The sequence below is a fragment of the Podarcis liolepis genome, assembly GCF_965112155.1.
Source record: "Podarcis liolepis genome assembly, chromosome: 1".
Classification (NCBI taxonomy): domain Eukaryota; kingdom Metazoa; phylum Chordata; class Lepidosauria; order Squamata; family Lacertidae; genus Podarcis; species Podarcis liolepis.
In genome coordinates this window covers 92,328,463-92,348,176 of record NC_139554.1, presented here as the reverse complement: position 1 = coordinate 92,348,176, position 19,714 = coordinate 92,328,463, and the positions used below count along the sequence as shown (strand labels likewise).

The following is a 19,714-nucleotide window of genomic DNA, read 5'->3' as shown; positions in this document are numbered from 1 at the left end:
TTCTTCCTCATCCTTCAGTCTTGCTTTCATCTTTTCCCTTCTTTGTTCACAAGCTCCCCAGTTCTTCCTTTCACTGAAGATTGCGTCCTTCTGCCTCCCCCCCCCCCCAGCTAAGAAAAACACAGGAGCCAGAAAACGTCACCTTTAAAATTATTGTCCATTTCCAGCAGGTACTGCATTGGAATCATTTTTCTCCAAGACATACTGACACAGCGGTATTTTTAGCTCCAGAAATAAGAATTTAAAGCATTAAATAGAAAAAAGCTACTATACTAAGATGACCTGTGATGTAACCATTTCACGTACTTTTATATAATATTGGCTAAACGTATGAACATGAATTTGACATTGCATACAAATTACTTCTATATTACACAGAGCTCCATTATCAATTTGGTTGCTTACTTTCATTTCAAGAAGTAGATGTGGAAGCACAGTACTTTGTGCAACTCCACATTTCTATAAATATGTGATGAACAGACATTGTGCTACCTTCTGTGATATGGCTTAGCACAGAAGAGGAAATAATGATGAATGATTGCGTCTAAAGGACTCTGTGCCCTTAAAACAGCTTGCCTAACAATTTTCTCTCCTCCGCCTATCTTTCAGTACGTAGGTACAGAGAACATTCAAAACAGTACATTCTCACTAGCACTTTCATGATCTTGCCACAGCAGGGATCATTCACATTCTCAAAGGGGGGGACGGGACATTAGATTGCTTGCCATACAACAAAAGGGCATCCCTGGAGGTCTCAGCAAAGCCTGTGACAATGTGTTCTCCACTATTGCATTCTGGGGACTACAGTACCCATGGTATTTGGATGAGTAGGCGGCTCAGTAGCATAGATCACACTATGATGCCATCAGACACTATTGGCCAAGAACTGAGAGGCCTGTGGTTCAGAAGTGGAAACAACTATGCAGAACCTTGTGGAAAAATTGCTGCACAAGAGGCAGGGAGGCAAGCAGAATCTGAATCAAAACTAGAATTCTATGGGGACTGTGTGGATAGGAGATGGGGCAAGGGGTAAGATTCTTCTCTGGCTTAGATACAAATATGGGCCGGAGAAGAATTTGAGTTCTGTAATGTAATGTAGGGACATGGTGGCATAGGGATGCGGGTGGTGTTGTGGCTTAAACCACATAGCCTAGGACTTGCTGATCAGAAGGTCGGCGGTTCGAATCCCCGCAACGGGGTGAGCTCCCGTTGCCTGGTCCCTGCTCCTGCCAACCTAGCAGTTCAAAAGCACGTCAAAGTGCAAGTAGATAAATAGGTACCGCTCCGGCGAGAAGGTAAACAGCGTTTCCATGCACGGCTCTGGTTCGCCAGAAACGGCTTAGTCATGCTGGCCACATGACCCAGAAGCTGTATGCTGGCTCCCTCAACCAATAAAGTGATATGAGCGCCACAACCCCCGTGTCAGTCACGACTGGACCTAATGGTCAAGGGTCCCTTTACCCTTTACCTTTAATGTTATCCTTGTATTTAAGGTCATTATGAATCCTAATGTGGAACTTAACTTACCTTGTTCCTCCATCTATATAGTCTGTTCCTATCTTCTTTTTCCAGAAATATTATTTCAGGCTTAGTAGAGGCCATTTTTAGGGAGGGGTAGAAATGGTCCAGAGCTCTTGGATATATTCTAAATTAAGGTTTATTTATAATAACGTTTGTTGCAATTACTTCTAGTTTTCTAGTTTAACAACCTAGTTTCCACATTTGACTAAGGAAAAAGTTGCCCTGCTTTGTTCTACAGAAATCAGCAGGTAAGGTTTTCAAGCAACTCAACTGAAAAATAAGCATAATTGCCCAGCCATGCCTGCATATCAAATTGCTGTTAAAGACATGGGGGGAAGATTTGACAAAAACAAATTAGCAACCTTACAATAATAAGAAAGAGGAGCAGTGGCAGCTGGTCCAATGAACAAGAAAGACAGATGTACCTCCCTTGCTTGTTTCCCTCTGCTTAATTACATTGCTTTGACATGTAGCTTAACCAGGGCTGACTTAATTGTGGCAGCTAGAGTGGTGACTGGGAGCAGCTGCCAGGACCATATAACACTGGTCCTAAAGGTTCTTCACTGACTCCCGGTACGTTCCCAAGCACAATTCAAAGTGTTGGTGCTGACCTTAAAAGCCTTAAACAGCCTCAGCCCAGTATACCTGGAGGAGCGTCTCCACCCCCATTGCTCAACCCAGACACTGAGGTTCTCCTCCGAGGGTCTTCCGGCAGTTCCCACACTGCTAGGAGTGAGGTTACAGGGAACCAGGCAGAGAGACTTCTTGGTAGTGGTGCCCTCCCTGTGGAGTGCCCTCCCATCAGATGTCAAGGAAATGAACAACTATCTGATTTTTAGAAGATATCTGAAGGCATATTTGATGCTAATATTTGATGTTTTAATATGTTTTATATGTACTGTAAGCCGGCCAGAGTGACTAGAGAAACCCAACCAGGTGGGTGGGGTATAAATATTATTATTATTATTTATTATTATTATTATTATTATTATTATTATTAGAAACAGGATACTAACAACAATACAGTAACTCCTGAAAAGCTCACTTTTTGATGGTTCTCACTACATGAATAGGATATCACTTGTAGCTCCCAGCCACTTAGTAACTCCAAAATTTCCAAGTCCCATCTCCCCAAATTCCAGGTACGGTAGCTACTAACAAGTAGGAACTTTAGGCTCACTGCTATGTTGGAGAGACAAAATATACCGTTTTTCTGGTTCATTCTTACAGCTACTCAGATCTTAATCTGTAGGTGCTTACTTTTGGTATGCTACAGCATGGATTATATATAAAAACATGACAAAACCGATACTAGTTAATTACCTGCCTCTTATATCCTGCCTCTTTAATAACCCTGGTCTGTTAATACAGGTCCTGTGCTTTTAATCAACTGCATAGAAGGTAAAAACAAAACAAAAGGCACAAGCTTCCCTGGCATGGAGAAGCAGGAAAAAGACTGACTATAATTAATTTCTCTCCACTAGAATACTGTAAAAAATCTCAGGGAAAAAAGTAGCTAACAACCCTAAAGTGGTATTTTAAATTACTTCCATCTTACCAACTATATTTCATGCACTTTAACCCTCTGCTCCTGAAGTATACCCTGTCAGAGCTTAAACCAGAAGTATCTGGAAAATGAAGATTTTTTATTTTTTATTTTTTTTATTTTCAATGAAAGAATCGTTCCTATTTAGTATGGGGTGTTAAAGGCACAATAGTTAAGAAGCTTTTGCAGCTTTCATTGCAGTAATTCTTGGGGTGGATTCGACTACATGAAAAGAAATGTCCTTTTTCTTTTCGTTTATCATACATTTCCCCAGTGAAAGAGTGAATCAAGAGATAACTTTCAGTTGTCATCTCAACAGCGGGTAAATAATGTTTACTTTACCTGTTTAGCATAATGCACAATTTCTATATGCTTCACCAAACATTTCTCTCCGTATAACAATGCAATATAATCTGTTGACATTTTTGTTCATGCTCTTTTGTCAAACAGAGTTTTAGGTTTAGGTCTTATGCTATTTGCTATGATATTCATGCTATTTCATATTCACTCTTCATCCTTTTTTAAAAGAAAACCATTCACTTGAAGGTTATTACTTTGAAGCATCTATCACTTCTTCTTGAAAGGAGAGCCAGAGAAACATGATATTGACATTAGCTTTGTGATAAATTTAAAACTAGGAAGAAAAATCATCATGCTGGCATTTCCTGAATGTGTCCCTCAATTTACCCCACTTGTCACCCCCTGATCCCACTTTACCTTTTCTAGTAGGGAGTGTAATAATGCCACTTGAATGGTTAAGGCTAAAATTATAACCCCACGGAGTTCTGTGCATACAGAGTTCAAGGAGCCCTGGTTCAAATCTTTCTTTGGCTACAAATTACCTGTGAACCCCATCCCACCCACATACACACAATAGGAGGATTAATAATACAGCCTATAGCATGCAGATGATAATACAGACCTGTACAACCTTACTTGGAACTTGGAAGCAAGCCTCAATGAGCTTGGTGGGCTTATTTTCTGAGTTAACCAATCTAGAACCACACTATAACATTGTGTTGGCATTATGCATGCAATTTATTGCCAGGCACACACATAACTCCTGTTGCTATTTATTATTATCTATCAGATTTTTTACCCACCCTTCATTATGAAATCCGAAGGCAACTTACAACAACGGACGCTTACTCCTTCCTGGGTGGGCATCTGTTGCGGCCTCTCGCGCTCGGCCGCCATCCCTGGTCCGTCAGAGCAGAGCGCACATGTCTGGGCAGCGATTAGGGAAATACCTCCAGCTGCCTAGACATCTGGGAAGTTCCCACCTGCTGCAGCATCTTAAATGGGCCAATCAGTGGCCTCCCTTGTGGGTGTGCCTGGCAGTCTGGGAGGGCATTGGCTGCATAAAAGTCTGCAGCGCTGTCCGGCCTCAGCACAGTCAGCGGAGAAGCAAACAAACCCCCCACACCCCCGTCTTATCGTTAATCTTCTTTATTTTCCAGGTCAATTTCATTTTGTTCTAAAATGTTTTCTGCCTTTCAGGTTGCTGCTTTAACAATGCTCCGTTCCTTCATCCACAGTTTAACCTTATTTTGTTTCCCGTGTATCTCCTGACCTTGCTATGGTCGCAGACGTTTGTCATATTTGGGGCCAGGAAGGAATTTTCCCTGTAGACAAATTTGCCGGTTTAGAGGTTTTTCCTTCCTTGCAGCAAATTTGTCTCAACTTTGGCGGTTAAAGCATTGGGTGGAATCCTAGTCTTCAAGTGTGGGGTGAAGTGGTGCATCACCCAATATGACCCAGCGGTGTTTTCAGGGTACCTCATTAAAGGGGTCTTGGTGGATGTCCCAGTCCCGAGGCCAAGCATGCGGCAGATGGGCCTATAAGGCTTCCAGCGGCAGCCTTAGGATGGCCAACTCAGTAGACTGACATCTTGGAGAGGCCACAATCCTGGCACACACCTGCAGCAGTTCCAGTCCTCCAGCAGGAAGCTGGAATGGATACAGCCAATGCCTAAGCCAAAATCCCACATACATTCTGTAATCAATAAAGTTGTGGCCAATATTAATCCAAATCGTTGTCCGCTTGAGTTATTAATCATTTATAGACACTAACGAGGGGTGGGTGGCACTGCGACTGGGCCCGCAATGTAAAAATACATTATTAAGATCAGTTTAAAAACATTACAGCTTCCTTAATGTGTGGGTAACAATCATATTGAACATATATTGCTTTATTTGGTTCTTTTTGGCTACAGACACAGGATGGAACTACAGAAATATTAACATACTAGAAGTTTAACGTACTAGAAGTTTCTTTGGGAATCCAAAATGGTTTGGAAGTGGTTTATGCCAATGAAACACCATTTAATACTAAGGGTAGCCATGTGACCTACTTTTCCAAGGGTAGTCCTCTGTTTAAAGCATTGTCAGAGGACAGCCCTCCATTTGAAGGCATCCTCTATTAGAAGGAATGTCCAGTCCAAGTCTGGTTTGAAGATGAGAAAACCGCAAGAAGGCAGAGCAGCGACCTTGAACTTGTCCATCAACAGTTAGCACATGGACATCAGACAGAGCAAGCACACAAGCCACCTGACTATAGGCTTCCCCGCTATGGTGAGATGCATTATATTTCTATTTAAATTATAGTAACTATTTCCACATTTCCATCTCTACATATATATTTAGCACACTAATATTCTATGCAAAGCTCTGTTGCCTTTTGTCCTCTGCTTTGGTGGGGCATTCTCTTGTCTATGTGCAAATGGTCACCCTACCAATGGGTTAGAGAAGACAGGCAACAGTAAGCATTCTCAGCAGCGTTTTGCAGCCCTCATCATAGGCAGCCCTTTCCCCCATAAAAGCAACACTTCTTGCTCCCCACAACTGTGATTAGCATTTTTCCTCCTGGTCATCTTTGTTTTATCACTGCCACACCTTACTAACTCAAACTTCCTCTGCCCCACAAAAGAGTGAAAATGGCAGGTGTTATTGGAAAGAAACCTAGATGGTGTGCAACAGATTTACATGACAGGGTAGAAACAACAGGACAATTCCATGCAGCCATGCCCATAGAATCAAGCAAACCTTAGACTCATTCATTTTATGGATATCTAGGAGATAGTGAAAGCCCTAAAATTTATCTAAAATACCTGTCCTACCCATGGAGTTTGTGGCTCCCCAACCCCACCCTGATGAAGTTCTCTTAACTCCTCACTAAGAACCCCATGACCTTTTCAAGTGTCTCACTGTTTACTGCCAGCAAAGGCAGCTGACAGAATCAGTGCCTTTGTGAGGTAGAGCACCAGTTGCTAGGATACCTAGAGCTGCGAGGAAACAAAGGGCGCAGTCCTGAGTTAATGCAAGGGCCCATCTTGGGTGGAAGCAGCGTGAAGCCCCCGATAAAGCCTGGTGTGACTGTCCCAAAACAGCAGCTGGGCGATCTTCACGAAGAGGCTGAGTCGTCTCAGCCTCCGGTAATACAGGACAGAACCACCCTGGGGGGCAGAATTCTTAACCCACTTTGCTAATCTCCGACATCAACAAGGGGCAGATCCACACCACGAAAGCACATCCATCACACATTTAAAGCCCAGTTACTTCCCCCAAGCAGTCCCGGGAGCTGTAGTTTCCTGGCCTGAAGCTACCGTTCCTAGCACCCTTGACAAACTACAGTTCCCAGGATTCTTTGGCGCAAGTCATGTGCTTCAAATGTGTGCTGGATGTGTTTTAAATGTATGGTGTGGATCTGTGCAAGGTCTGTTAGATGCAAGCCCAATGCCAAAGACTGGGGACAAATTTGTACGGGAGACCAACATGAGATAGTGACAGCGCGTGGATGGAAAGAATAGAGATAGGGTAGCTGTAATGGGGTGGCAGAGTTACAAAAATATATTTGCAAGTGCTTGTTGCTTGCTAAGTGGTCTGTGAAACTGCTTCTGTAAGACGTTTGCTCTGTACAAATCCCCCAAGCCTTGCCTCATCAAGACCTCTTCACTTCCTTGAGTTCCCTTTTAGGTTTTTTTGTATTTTGGTGGGGATATGGCTGGGTGATCATTATATGCATTTATCCAAAGTTTCTACAACTGGAATAAATTATTCCTATCACCAGCAAAGGGAGTATTTCATATCGCAAAGGGGTGGGCAGAGGGTGCCCAATTAGATGCAGTTGCAACCATAGGATTGCAGCCACTGCAACAGCAGTTGCACTGCAGCTGTGGACACATGCATCATAGTCTATGACTGCCAAGTGAGAAAGAAATACTTTTGACATTCCCAGAGGAACAAGGCTTTCTCACAAGAGACGCATTAGTCCTGCACTCATAGAGGAATGTTCATTGTCCTTAGCAACGGACCATACTTTCTACGGGAGGCTGACCTGTCATGTTGAAAACTATCATTGTATAGGATCTACTGTATTCAAAAATTCCTAAATTTCCTGTTCTGGAGAAACTGGGGTGTGCATAAGGGCTCATCAGTAGCTCTGTGTGTACTGATGGTCAGTGAATGCTAGCAGGGAAGAGAATCTAAATTACACCTGCTGGTCTCAACCGCCTCACATTCACTAAAAGTCTGAATTTGTACATGCTGTACAGACACAGACTCTGTACAGACAGTCAGAGATCCTGCCTGCCTTTTGCAGATTTTCTGATTGTGCAAAAGATAGCTTGTCAGCCTTCACCTAGAAAGCACAACTACAGTGGAGTATTGGACATGGTCAAGGGTGCATTCTTTTCGTGAGTGATGATAATGGATGGGCCCAACAGGTGTGGTCAGCACCTTAGATGCACTGATAATGCACTCTAGAAATCTGCACAATGTTCAGGGACTTCATAACAGACACATAGAAGTTTATTACCAGACAAATTCAGCAGGGGGAGGATTCCCCAACAGTAGAAATGTAAAACCCACAATTATATAGCTACTATTACACAAGGTTATAAAATACAAAGTGATTTAGTGAAATGAGTAAGAACTCAAATGTAATAGTTTTCAGTAAAAGGTTATGTGCTTTTCTTGCGTGGTACTGCCTGCCTTCTGTTTTTCAACATTTTTATAGCACCACACAAGTTTATAGGTTAAAGAAGAACTTTGACCGAAGGGTTGTTTCAATGGGTAATTGCAATGTGTTTTCCCACACTTAACAGAGAAGGTTGCTATTTTTTCTAACAGGCACAGGAATTATGCCACAAACAGACAAACAAGTATGCATCCCTCCGGAGCTTCCAGATTTGTTGAAGCAGTTTACAAAAGCTGCCATTCGGACACAGCCTCCAGATCTGATCCAATGGTCTTCTGAGTAAGTTTAATATTTTACTATAAAAAACTGTATCCTTAAAACTGATACTATACTTAATAGTTTATAGGTTTACTTGTGGAATTCTATGTTTGTGGCATTTCCCCGGTACTTTTTGAGAACACACATTTTTCAGGTGAAGATGGGTAGCAATTATATAGTATCAGGAATTAATGCAGCTTTCATTAAAGAATGACCAGCACCATTTTATGAAGAACTGTCCTATGCTTGCCACAGGGAACCATAGGTAGAATAAGTTCAGGGAGCAAAATATCCTTCAAGACACCCTAGGCTACAAATAACAAATCCAGAGAAAATACATCCCCTGAAACCTAAAGGAATATAAACCAACAGTCACACATGACTTTCATTTTCTCATGTGCAACATTTTCAAGAGGTTTTTGCAAAACGAAAACCAAAAACACCAAGATCAATGTGGGTGGGAGTATTGCAAAACTGTAGTATGTGAACAAAAACTGCTATCACTGTCATAGCCAATTAATGAAAACTCTACTACCCAGCATACATAAGCACTACCCGCCTCGGTGAACAAACAACCACATCTCAAATTAAGCATAAATAATAGCTCAGGCTGCAATCCTAACTCCTGGCCAGCAGTGGTAGAGTTTGATGGAGAAGCACAGCCAGTGGCACATCACCACCCTACTGCAAAGAGGCTACAATCAGGCCTGTTGCTCTCATGCAATTCCCCCTCCTATTATCAGCTACCACCATGACAAGTGGGGGGAACCTTTGACTCTCCAGATGTTGTCGAACTTCAGCCAGTCCCAGCCACAATTGTCAATGGTCAGAGATAATGAGAGTTCCAGTCCAACAATATTCAGAAGATCAGGCTTCCCACCCTTGTACAGTGGTACCTTGGTAGTCTCCTGCAGCCAATCGGAAGCTGCGCCTTGGTTTTCAAACGGTTTTGAGAGTCGAACAGACTTCCCGAATGGATTAAGTTTGAGAACCAAGGTACCACTGTATTACAATATCCCACCTTTCCTCATTGTAGGAAGGCAGCTTACATAGTTTCCAGGCTGTCCCCTATCCATCACTAACCAGAACTGAGCTGCTAAATTTCAATAAGGATGCTGTGTCATGTGCCTTCAAGCTATGTCCTTTTGATATGCGTACTTTATGAGTTTTCACTGTTGAGCTTTAATATGTCATTTATAAACTTGAAAATAAATAGCCAAATTCTAGTCACACTTTTTGTTAACATATTTTGCTAAAATGCAAACACCTGCTGTTTTCTTTCTGTCTAGCTATTTTAGTGCTATGGCCCGTGGAGAGAATCCTCCAGTAAGAGAACGACCAGATAGAGTCCCTTTATCAAACTGTGCAGAGCTTACACCAGAGCTCTTGAAGGTCTTACACCAGAGAGTAAGAAACATCTCCTTTCCATTTTGGGGCAAGTACATAAGAGGCTTGAGTGTTTGTACTCTACTATTTCATATTGGTTTTGGACACGGTTCCAGTAACTGCCTTCAGTCTTATATCTGCTACTTTTTGTTCACATTGTAAGATGCATACAGACAGAATATAACTATTACAAGATGTCAAGGTTACAAGACTTCTGCCAAAGTACGAAGACTATTTAAAAGATTATTGTTCTTCATAATTCCTTTACTTTTATTACATTCAAGCCTAGTTCCACAACCATCCTGATACACATAGGGAAGCAATAATTTGTGCACGCTCTATTTTAAACACTGACTTCATTTGCACCTCATGGTAAACAACAATTCATGTATTACTCTGTATGTGCCAATCTGAGCTGCTTTGCTCCTCCCTGGGGGAAAATAAACCATGGCTTAAGATTACATGCAAACCAGAGATCATGGTTTGTTTTGCTCCAAGCAAACCACAGTCTGCAACCAAAGTTTGTACTTAGCATATTGATTGTGGTTTGTTTGGAGCACTACAAACCACAACCCTGGTTTGGACATAATGCTAAGCCAGGAATTGTGGTTTGTTTCCCTTGCGTGCCAGGGAGAAGAAAAAGCAACCCAGATGGTCATGTTTATAGTAAGTCATCAGTTATAGTTCACCACCCTGTGAGAACTCAAACCATGAATAAAGATGACAACTTATAAAGTAGTAACTTGCTTGTCACTCTCTGCATGCAACCACATAAGAAGCAAGCCATCTATACTAGGACTTGGGGATTTCTATCTGGCCCTCAGGTTTCTCCACAGGCCGCTCCACCCACTTTTGCTTTGGTCCTGCCCACTGCTAGCATGTGGCCCTCAGAAGATTGCCTAAAAGGGAATTGAAAAGGGTTCCCTACCCATTATCTATACCATCCTCTCAAATGTTCTCATCCCCTTGTTACACAGAAGAAAATGGAGAATCAGCATGATAAAGTTCTCTTCAGCAGCATGACCAGCTTCTTTCTGTAACTGTAAGCACAATGCAATGCAATCAATTACTCCAATGTTTAGTTCATTGATACCCAGTTATAGCCCGGCATAGAAGCCAACTCCAGGGGACCATGGGTGCTTGGGCACCCACAATAATATAATTGTGGGGGCCGAGCACCCACAAAGTCAATGAGCAAAGCTGGAGAGAGGCAGCCAGCTAGCCTCTGTGGTGCTGCCTCAGAGAGAGAAGCAGTTCAGCTCCACCCTCCACAGTCATGGAGGCAGTCTCTCTGCTTCTGAGTCCATGCCCCTCCCCGCAGAAAAGGAGGAAGAGGAGCAGCCGATGCTGCAACATGGACGTGCAACATCACATACACATGCTTCCACATGGTGCATGTGATGTCACACACACAACATGCAATGTCGTGTTCATTTTTGGAGGAGCCCACATTACAGTGATAGGCATCCACAATCCTGAGGGCGAGATGCCACCCCTGTAGCCCAAGTATTATTTTTACAAATTAGCTGAAAAAATGCACAACTGGGCTTTATGATTAGAACATGGACATCTTTTCATATGTACTCTGAATCAATATCTGTAGCTTTTCATGCAAAATTTTAATACCACCAGCAGCATGGCAAGCTTTGAATTTCTTCACAAAAATACTAACCAAACATAACTGCTCAGTTATTGTACCAATATGGGTTAAATGGATCCCATTTTTGTGTTTTTAAGCCTTTCATTTTGAGCAGAGAACAGGTGGAAGAGGATGTATTATTTAGGAAGACAGCAGGTATACACCGCCACAGGATTTATGATCCAGTTACTGATGCACAGTGCTTCTGTGCTACTACTGTTTCTCCATTTTCTCCCACAATATATTTACACAAGATAAGTTCCTTACTCCAGAAACAACTCCTTGAATTTTAGGATGTTAGTATCTTCACATCAGCACAGCACTGACACCTGCACATTTGATGCTGGCTCCTATTCACTGGAATTTGATTTCAGTCCTAATAAACTATGGGCCATTTTCAACTAGGTTGTTGAGCTAGCAGGGTGCACCACAATGAGTCCCACTAGCACAATGGGACTTCCTCCCCGTCTTCCCCCTGCACCCTCCTCGAATCCCTTGAACAATGTGCAGGGTGGGGGAGGAGATGGGAGATGATTTTGTTTGGCCAGCAGAAATGTTTGTGATGATGGAAAGATCATTTTAGCACTACCAAAATATTTTATAGCCCCGGAGTACACTTTAGAGTGGCTGAGAAATATACAGCAGTTTATTAATTCAAGCGGCAGACTCGAAGTCATGAAGATTCTACAGGTGTCTGTGATTGACAACCTGCAGCTCAAATAATCCCTAGAAACTTTAGTACTTGTGTGCCCATGAGAAATCAGGCTCCAGAAACAGACATGCATCCCAAATGCAGGTGCTCACTCAAATGTATAACCAAATGTGCACTCCTCTGAAAACTATGGTGTGCAGAGATATTGCTTCTCCATTCAAGCACACACCTATCTTACTCCCAGTTACCAATCTAGGAAGCACCCTGCTTACCTTTGCTTCGTGCTTCCTAGGTACAAGTCTGTGTCCAAGTTGTTACTTATTTATTATTTTTGGTCCTGGTGCTTTCCCCAGACAAACCCATATTTTACCACTGGATTGGAATAAACGGCAAGCAGGTTTTCTGCAGTTTGCTGTTTGTTCTGATTCAGGGGAAAGCCCTGGAACAAAAACCACTCAGATATGAACCTGAAAAGCCCAGAAAGCACAAAGCAACAGGAAGTGTGGATAAACCCTGAAAGGACAAATGCCACCTGACAATTCAAAGGCTCTAGAGAAGGGGAAATGACCTGGGAGATTTGTACACATTTAAACACATTTCAGGCTTCCGGTTGAAAGACAACTGCTTGCTTCCCTTCAGCTAACTCTAGAGAGCTGAGAGCTATCACTAGTGCCCTGCTTTCTGCTCCAACATGAATAGACAGCATGTGGATAGCACACATGTGCATCCCTGTATTCTTTCTTGTTCTGGGGTACAAAGGTCTTTTTCAAAATATATTGTTGTTTAGTCGTTTAGTCGTGTCCAAGTCTTCGTGACCCCATGGACCAGAGCACGCCAGGTACTCCTGTCTTCCACTGCCTCCCGCAGTTTGGTCAAACCCATATTGGGAGCTTCGAGAACAAAATATATACGCCTGCATATCTAGGGCATTCTCCCCTGTGTGTATGAATTCATCCCTATATTCTTCTTATCCCAACGGCACTCAAAAGCAGACACAGCATACCAACTTCATTAACTGGGTGAGTAATAATATCCCCAAAATAGACATCCCCAGTGTTAGTGGCATCATTTATTCCCAAGTGGACAGCGGCAACATATTGTTCCAAAGCCCCTTCCTGCTTTTCTACATTGAATTCAGGCCCATTCAAGATCCACATGACCCTCATCTGCCTGGTCCTCTTCTTTGGGACACTTAATACATAAGGAAAACCTAGCATTGTTTGTACAGATTGCACAGCCTGCACAAGAAACAGAGAGCTATAGATGCAAAAGCCCAACATCATAATTAAACCTTTTCCAGAAATACTGCTTCCCAAGGTTATGGTTGTATAGTAAGGCTGTAATCCTAAATATGCTTACTCAGAAGTAGAGCTTACGTTTGAGTAAACATGTTCAGGACAGTGCTGCACAACTCGCAGTGAAGGGTTTAAAACAACACACTGAAGGGCAGTAGACCTGCTGTGGACACCTCTTAAAACTGTGCCAGGTCATTAATTTTTCAACAGCTGCATATTGAATATTAAAACAGCAAAATGGTGGAATAATCTCAAAGCACACGGACAATCAGTGCTGTCTCACAAACTTATTTCTTAAATATTTGCTACTATGAGTTCAAGCACCATCTACCAAATTTGGAATGAACACAGAGAGTGAGACCCCTTGCAGCTTTTGAGAGAAAGACTGGGATATAAATCTAATCAATCAATCAATCAATCAATCAATCAATAAGATATGGAAGCATTAGCATATTATCCAGCAGTGGGGTCCTAAGATAGAAGATATAGTTTTCCCCTGCCAAAAAATGTGGACAGGGTAAGTCCATTTTCTCCTCCTTGCACAGTAGGAATCTGCCGTAAAAGCAGCAGTCCTGTACGTGTTTTTGCAAGTTTAGAATCAAACAATCCTGGTGTAGCCATGTACTAGACTAGAAGCAGAAGGTGAATTAGTTCTTGGTGCAGCTGCACCACCCCAGTACCTGCACCCCTCAGTGTTTTCCAGCCTAGTAGATGTCAAGTCAGTATAACAGCAGTTTGAATGTCACCTGGTCCATTTTCAAAAGATCTACATTAGGTTCGTGTATGTCACCTCATAATTAAGGTTCAGTCTCGGTACCAGACAGTTATGTATTAATATATTGATAAACTGGCATATACAAATAAGCAAGGATACCCTGCCCCATCACAGAACTGAGAAGATGCAGACATGATTACATCCTGACTACTTACTTTTTGGGAGGAGTACAACAAGATATCATGATGGTGCAAAGCAGAACCACAGTTAATACAAACTCAGCACAACTTTTTCTAAAACAGTTAGTACATGCCTGTGGCATTTCTGTCTCATTCTTTGCCTGGACACTTACAGTAAAAAATATCAAAGCAGCAACATACTCCTTCTTAGAAAGAACAGAGCAAGGATTCAAACAACATCCCAATCTGCTTAGCTGTATCTTAGTTCCGTAATCTAGTACATTTTTATTTATTTTTACTGATTCTACAAAGCAAACAGAATGCTTACCATCTCTGAAATTTGTACGATTAGGAAGGAATTCCCGGCACTAAAGGAGGTGACGAGATCTAGATAAAAACAAAAAACCTGCAGTCACTTATTCACTTATGATAGATATTGCCAATATTTCTTTCCAGGTGGGCGGGAGGCTGATAATCCACGTAGATGAGCTAGCCCAGATGTGGAAGGTGCTCAATCTTCCTACAGACCTATTTGACAGTATTATGAACGTTGGACACTTTACTGAAGAAATTGAATGGCTCAAGTTTTTAGCTCTGGCCTGCAGCTCTCTTGGAGTTGTAAGTTCCTTTTCTTTTGAATTTCCGATATGTTTAGATTCCTTAAATAATTAGTATTTACTTTTAGTGGGTCTATGTCATGTGGATTATTATTAAGAGCTTGTAGTTTCACTCAGGAAGCAGTGAAAGGCCGAACCAGTTGCCACCTAATGGGCCTTACTGCAGCAGCCTCCCTTCCTGTATTTTTGCAGTCCCAGAACAGAAGGAAAGCAAGAACAACAACCACAACTTACTGGACTGTTGTATGAAGGTATTACCTGGGTTGATGGAGAAAGAACACCTTGGCTGCCCATTTGTTCCTAATATGGACTCACCCAGGTCTGCTTGTACACACAGAGCAGATAGAGCTGGGAAAGAAGCTATAGATTTCAGAAGTGGTAGTAGATGGGTACCACTTCAGGTGTAGGGGGAATCACTTTTTAAAAAAATATTCTGCTGTGAGTTTTAAAAAATACAAGTTGAAAAGTAGCACAGCAAGGAGCAGGCCTGGTCCTCAGAGTCCTAATTTTCTTCTTACTGTGAATGGCAATTCTAAACATCAATTCGAATTGGTACAATCCACTCCACAATCCCCCCAAGCTTGGATTCTACCACTGTATTCTGCTGTGTGTGAAGAATTAAAAGGGCAGAGGACATTTTCACATTGCAGTAAATCTGGTGCTGTTGGGAGGGTCGCCATTAGTGGCCGAGTTGTCCTATTCCCTACACTGTACCTACTTTCCGTACTCTTCCTACCATGAGGAACCGAACATCATATAAGCTTTGTAAAAGCCCTTCAACCTTAAGATAGTTCACCAGCTAACAGCTACAGTCGCCACCCTTTCTCCCCCTCTTTTCCATGGCAACTGCACAAGATCCCAGATGAGTTTCAATACTGGATTTTGTTACATCATATTTGTCTGGTGGGCTCTTTTTTGGATGAATCACAAGTAATACCAATCTCCCTTAATAGCCTCGATTTAAAAAACAACAACCACCCAATCTTTACTTTTGCAATTTGAATTATTAAATTGGACCAACGTAAGATAATATTGTATGGATATTTAGGCCTCTCCCTCATTCATGAACATAAACATATTCCACAGAAATTATTGCTTTTACATGTAACAAAGGGAGGTTGCAAATTTACAAGGAATAAAGTTGGATTGGTATAACATCCAGCTAATCATGGGTTGCCACATTCTCACAACATGGTAGAAGCCCTAAGAATCCCACTGTTGCAGCTGTCCTGATGGCAGCTATTATCTGCAGAAGTGCATCTAATGCTATAAAGATACTTAACAATGTGGGTTAACATTACTCTTCATATGACCACTGATTGTATTAATATAGGCTGATTAATGTATCTCTCGGAATGAACTGTTGTAATCTTACATCCAAAACTTTATCACAATCCATTGTATTTTCTGTTTCTCTCTCCTACCCTTTAGCCTGTTTTAGGGGCACCATTTATGAATCTGGCTTTTTGTGTTTGTGAATTTGTCTGTTCCTGCAGTCTTCTTCCTCACCTGAAGTCATAATCTTATATTTATAACATTACAGTTAGCAGCTGTGGAGATAATTCTGATTTCAGAGAAGATTTTGACTTCAGGTGAGCAAAAGATAAAAAGCAGACAGAGCTAATAGATATTGTTTTTTTGTCATCAGGAAACAGTCATTTACCAAAACAGAGCAACTCAAACATCAACTTTCTTAGAGAATATCTCCTTATGTACAATGTTGTGCATTAATGTATTACTGTTATTGTTACTATAAAGTGCCAATATATATAATTTTTAAGAGAGTACCTAAAAGTCCAATGTATATAGTAATTGGCCGCAGTCTAACAGATTAAAGTGTGCTTTATCCCACTGAAATCATTAGTATCATAGTAGCTCTGCCCTGTGGCCACTTTTCTTTGATACATCTTAGCACATTAAAATTGAACTGCATTTTTGGTGTGGCTTTCCATCATAATAGAGATGTTTATCAAGAAACGCCTACCTTAAAAATTTAAGCTTCACATAATTTGTACAAGGCCCTCCACTCCCTCCTCACAATAACCCTGTGAGGTAAGACTAGGCCGGGAAATCATGATGGCCCAAACTCACCTCAGAGCTTCATAATTGTGTGGAGATTTGAACCTGGCATTCCCCTATTCTAATCACTACACCATAAACCACCACAGCATAGCGGTTTTATCCAGAACTATACTTACCACCTAACTATAATTCTCAGGAATTCTGGCAAAGAAGCTGTGACTGTTTAGTTGAGTCACATAAATAAACAGTTGCTCACTCTTCTGTTTATGGCAGAGGTAGCCAATATGGGGGCCCCCAGACATTTTGGCCAGCAACTCTCACCATCCCTGAACATTTCCCAACTGGGCAGCACTGAAGGGAGTTGGGCCACAACATCTGGATGACACCACAATAGCTATCACTGCTTTATGGCTTTATAGCCAGACACCAGGCTTTTTTTCTCTTTTTTAGTATTTCTAGAAATGCATAATAACTAGTTGCTTTAAGATGAATGACAAACTTAGATACTAATTCTTCTTATCTTTTTAATAGACTATTGCAAAAACTCTGAAGATAATATGTGAGGTTTTATCCAATGAGAATGACAGTGGACCAGCCCGTATCCCCTTCAGCACTTTCCAGTTTCTCTACACTTACATCGCTGAAGTAGATGGGGAGATTTCAGCATCTCATGTTAGTCGAATGCTGAATTATATTGAGCAGGAGATGTAAGTAACCCCAGTATATCTAATACATACAGCTAACATAAATGTCAAGGCGTGTGGCTATTTGCATCATAGGTTTTACCCTCTTGTATGGTATTGAAGTGCAGTAGTTTTTACAGCTATAGGGACAGAAATTCTAAGTCCTAGGGCCAGTTTCTTCACAGGACAGGACATCATCATATTAAACAGAATAATCAGAACTGGAAAAAATCCCAGTTTGATATACCATGTCTCTAAAAACTTGGGATTGTGTCCATCACCTCTGTTCTGCTAGTCACCCAACTTAAAAATCTGCTTCAGAGAGTTGGAAGCCCCATCAAGGAATTCAAGCTGGTATACATGTTACTCCCCCTCCCCATTTTATCCTCACAACTCTGTGAGGCAATAACTGACCCAAGGTCACCCACTGAGCTTCATGACTTGAGTGGGGATTTGAATCCTGGTCCACCATGCCCCAGTCCACCACTCTAACCACTATACCTGTTGACTCTGATACTTAAGAATTTAAAATATGTTTCCATGCCCATTGAGGTTGCGGGGTCTCTTTAGAAATCTTTTGATCATAATCCCTGATTTATTATAGTTAACGCTACTGTCGTGGCCACTGATAGCAAAAATTACTTATTTACGCATACGTTTTAAATCCCAACTTTCCTATCCCCTTTGGCTCTATCTTGGAAAAAGTGTTTTGCATCAAAGCATCCTGTATTATATTATATATGGCTGCTGCCACCTTGTGGCATTCCTCGACTCACAGACTAATTTGGACTATGCTGCCTGCACTCAGTGCAGTTCTTTTAAATGTGCTTCACTGAGGTAGAAGGAAGACTGGCATCTGGAAAGACAGAAGATGGTGCTACAATTATGTTTGTGAGATAAAAGTTTAGAATGTTTCATAAGGATCAAGTATTGCTGGTTGAGCAAACCTCTATTTTTATTTTTATTTTTTTATGTTCCCTACACAGCATTGGGCCAGACGGCTTGATCAAGGTGAATGATTTTACCCAGAATCCGCGGGTCAGGTTGGAGTAGTTCTCAGTACATCATACACTGCTATGTTGATAGGAAGAAGACGAAACAGAGGACAGAATAAGAATTACAAATAGGCCAACCTCTCAGTCTCTTTTTTCCCTTTGTGTCCGTTAATAAACAGTTTCGCAAAGCAACAAATAAGAAAGATGGAAACATAGATTGAGAAGGTGCCACTGGAGTAGAGTACAGTCTACTGTTAAACTTTCTGGTGCTATGATATACACACGTCCACCCAAATAAATATCATAGACTACCAAATAGTATAAACCTATTATATTAAATATATATTGAGGTCCACCCTTCTCCCCTCTTTTTGCATTTCAAAATATCCGGCACTGCCATGTGAAACTGGAGGGAATTTCAGATGCCTTCATCTGCAGAGGAAAACTTCAGAATTGTTTCCATTCTTTCCTGGGAACAAAAAGGAGGCCTTCAAGTTTGCTTTCCATTAGTGATTGTTCAGTTGTGCATTTATTTAGGTATAGTGCACCCCTCATATTTCAAATGAACTAGTCTGGGGTTCACTTTCTGTGGTATGATTGATAAATTATAATTGATAAATTATACAAGCAGACAAAAGTGTGAGTGTTGAAAAAGTGAAATAAGGTACCCCAGTCTCAATACAGCTAACAGAGTGACTCTAGAAACACATTGTAATATTTGACTCTCTGGCTCTATATGCAGACTTATAAAAGATGTTTAACACAGGTGTTTGTGAATGTTCGGAGTGAAAAATAACAACTTTCTGGAACAGTGAAGACCTGGAAATTTAGAGCTGCTTCCTTGCTTGAATACAAAACAAATATGCACCACGGGGGGGGGGGGAGTTTAAAAGTGCATGTACATTCATTCATTCATTCATTCATTTAGCATCTGTTACTTTAAAACATATATCATACAAAAAAGAGGCACAATCCATTGTTTGCTACACCCTCTAGCAATTGCAGTGGAAATCTGTTTGCCTTTCTAATTACTGCTGGTGTGGGATATGGAACATCCAGGCACTTTATTTTCTTCAATTTCTTTTTAAAAAAAAAACAAAACAAAAAAAACAGAAAATGGTGAGCATGTGGTCCTCCAAATGTTGTTGGATTCCAGTTTCAGCATCCCCAGCAACCAGTGCAGCTAGAGGTCACAGGCTGTGGATGTTGCAGTCCAACAACATATGGAG

The 19,714-nt window shown here is 41.4% G+C and overlaps 2 protein-coding genes across 2 annotated transcripts in view; one reads left to right on the top strand and one right to left on the bottom strand.

Moving 5' to 3' along the window:
* Positions 1–14,550, bottom strand: part of KALRN (kalirin RhoGEF kinase) — a 513,896-nt gene extending 499,346 nt beyond the window's left edge. Inside the window, exon 1 of the mRNA XM_083487460.1 lies at positions 14,497–14,550. The gene's annotated coding sequence lies outside the window, so the exon portion shown is untranslated. The remainder of the gene's footprint in view (positions 1–14,496) is intronic.
* ROPN1 (rhophilin associated tail protein 1) lies at positions 6,344–18,688 on the top strand. The gene is made up of 6 exons (XM_083491452.1): positions 6,344–6,500; positions 8,197–8,323; positions 9,592–9,709; positions 14,625–14,786; positions 17,339–17,514; positions 18,477–18,688. The coding sequence occupies exons 2-6, from the start codon at positions 8,208–8,210 to the stop codon at positions 18,541–18,543; spliced, it is 639 nt and encodes a 212-aa protein (XP_083347578.1). The 5' UTR covers positions 6,344–6,500; positions 8,197–8,207; the 3' UTR covers positions 18,544–18,688.
* Positions 18,689–19,714: the final 1,026 nt, after the last annotated feature.

Bases quoted from the DNA above. Each gene is read 5' to 3' on its own strand.
- ROPN1 (XM_083491452.1), top strand. From the start codon at position 8,208: ATGCCACAAACAGACAAACAAGTATGCATCCCTCCGGAGCTTCCAGAT. The intron at 8,324-9,591 runs GTAAGTTTAATA...CTTTCTGTCTAG, and splicing joins CTGATCCAATGGTCTTCTGA to CTATTTTAGTGCTATGGCCC. The intron at 9,710-14,624 runs GTAAGAAACATC...ATTTCTTTCCAG, and splicing joins TGAAGGTCTTACACCAGAGA to GTGGGCGGGAGGCTGATAAT.